The sequence below is a fragment of the Poecilia latipinna genome, unplaced genomic scaffold, assembly GCF_001443285.1.
Source record: "Poecilia latipinna isolate Pla-1442-1.1 unplaced genomic scaffold, P_latipinna-1.0 Scaffold1967, whole genome shotgun sequence".
Classification (NCBI taxonomy): domain Eukaryota; kingdom Metazoa; phylum Chordata; class Actinopteri; order Cyprinodontiformes; family Poeciliidae; genus Poecilia; species Poecilia latipinna.
Window position 1 is genome coordinate 88222 of NW_015114583.1, and position 1916 is coordinate 90137.

Consider the following 1916-nt stretch of genomic DNA (forward strand, 5'->3'; position numbering starts at 1 on the left):
CCATTACAATAAATACATTTCATACAACCAAATGTTTTGTAATTTTTCTCTTTCTTTGTCTTGGTTGGTTGTCACGTTTTAAAAGGTTGCTTCATAAACTTCTGTCCAATAAAGGGATTAAGTTATTTCATGGGTTTCATGTGAATGTAGAAAATGAGTCTCATATTCGATTGATCATTAAAAATAGCAATTGATAAAGATACTTAAATACATTTATATGTGTATTTTTAATTCTCATTTTCTTGTCAGTCTGAAATTGAATCAGATTTTTTGTTATTTTACAACTGGTCACTTATTGAGATTAGTTGATTAGTAATCATACTAATACAGTTAAAGAGGGTCAGCAAACTATGGTGGACACAATCAGAGGTAGATGGAGGGTTGAGTTGTCAAAAGAATTTGTATTTAATTATAACTGATACTAAAATCAACAGAAAATTTCAATATATCAGCAACAAATTGAAAGAAAAAAAGGAAGCATAAAAGCGCATTCTCAAAATAACTCATAATAATTACAGAAAAACTGCATATCTTAATTCGTACTTGCAGGGAAAGATCCTTTTTTTGTGACCAGACAGGACATTGTGACTAGACCACCCCATTCTTGCCCCGTCTCATGTCGACCACAGATCTGCATCTTGCCCAGCTTCTCCTCAGGTGATTGGTTTCCGAAATGTTTGAACTAAACAGAGTCCAGTAATAAGTCACAAGTATAGTATAACCCAGGGGTGGGCAACTCCAGATCTCGAGGGCCGGTCTCCTGCAACTTTTAGATGTGTCTCAACTTCAACACACCTGAGTCAAATAATGAGGTCGTTAGCAGGACTCTGGAGAAACCTGACTGCACTGAGGAGGTGATTCAGCTGTTGGGTTCAGGTGTGTTGGACCAGGGAGACGTCTAAGAGTTGCAGGACACTGGCCCTTGAGGACCAGGATTGCCCACCCCTGGTATAACCTCTAATGTAAGATTAGAATCTCACTAATGAAGTGACTCTCCATAACCTTAGAGCTACTTTGGATGACTGAAGTCTCTACCCTGGACCATCCTCCAATTTACAAAGCACCAGTCCCTTAGAAGCAACCTTGTAAGTTGAGTACTGTATGGTTATAAAATCAGACTTAGTTCGGCGGCTGCTGTTTTTTATTCAAAAGACTTTCTTTCCCCAACATTAGACATAAGAGCGTGAGACCTAAATCTCTTTTTCTTTTAAAACTCTTTATTTGTTTAGATAAAAATGGCTCTGCTCAGAAGACCGATTCATGTTGGTGGCACCAGACCTGCACACAGACAATGTGTTGTTTATTGAACAAGTATTTGGCAGCAGCAGATATTTTGCATGCTTATTTGTAACTTATCAAATGTGACAGTCATGTCGCTAGTGCACCTATAGTTTATTAAAATTTTTATGACGGCTTTTTTATGAGAACTCTTCATGAGCCAAGTTCAACCTTCAGTGTAAAACACGAGGCAAATCGGGAAGGAGTTCACAACAGAGTGGTAACCAAAATCGACGACAATGAAAAGGATTTGGGCTCATATTTGTCTGCTGGGATGTTTACTGCAGGCTTTGACTGAGCCTGTCTCAGCCTCAGAGTTTGCTTTGGATGGAGATTTTTTTATTGGAGGACTTTTTGACATTCATGAAGTCAATGATGACATTTCTTGGGACAGACCAGAGACCATCATCTGCTCAAGGTGGGTCATTTTACTTTGATAGATATCTTGACATGATTAAACAAATGAAAAATGGGAGGATTTGGTTTCCTCCTCCTTCAGGAGGAAATCCTGATATTAAGTCCAGACAAGATTTAATATCCAACCTTAATGTTTGACTAAGCAATCCTTTCAGGTGCAATAAAATTTATAGTGCTAAAGTACTAAGTGCCTACATGAACCTAAATATGAATAATAAACT

The 1916-nt window shown here is 37.7% G+C and overlaps 1 protein-coding gene across 1 annotated transcript in view; it reads left to right on the forward strand.

Moving 5' to 3' along the window:
- The first annotated feature begins 1407 nt into the window (after positions 1–1407).
- The window catches only part of LOC106935457 (taste receptor type 1 member 1-like), a 12336-nt gene continuing 11827 nt past the window's right edge, over positions 1408–1916 (forward strand). The window contains exon 1 of the mRNA XM_015015926.1: positions 1408–1696. Coding sequence (XP_014871412.1) covers positions 1518–1696 — 179 coding nt within the window. The 5' untranslated portion in view covers positions 1408–1517. The remainder of the gene's footprint in view (positions 1697–1916) is intronic.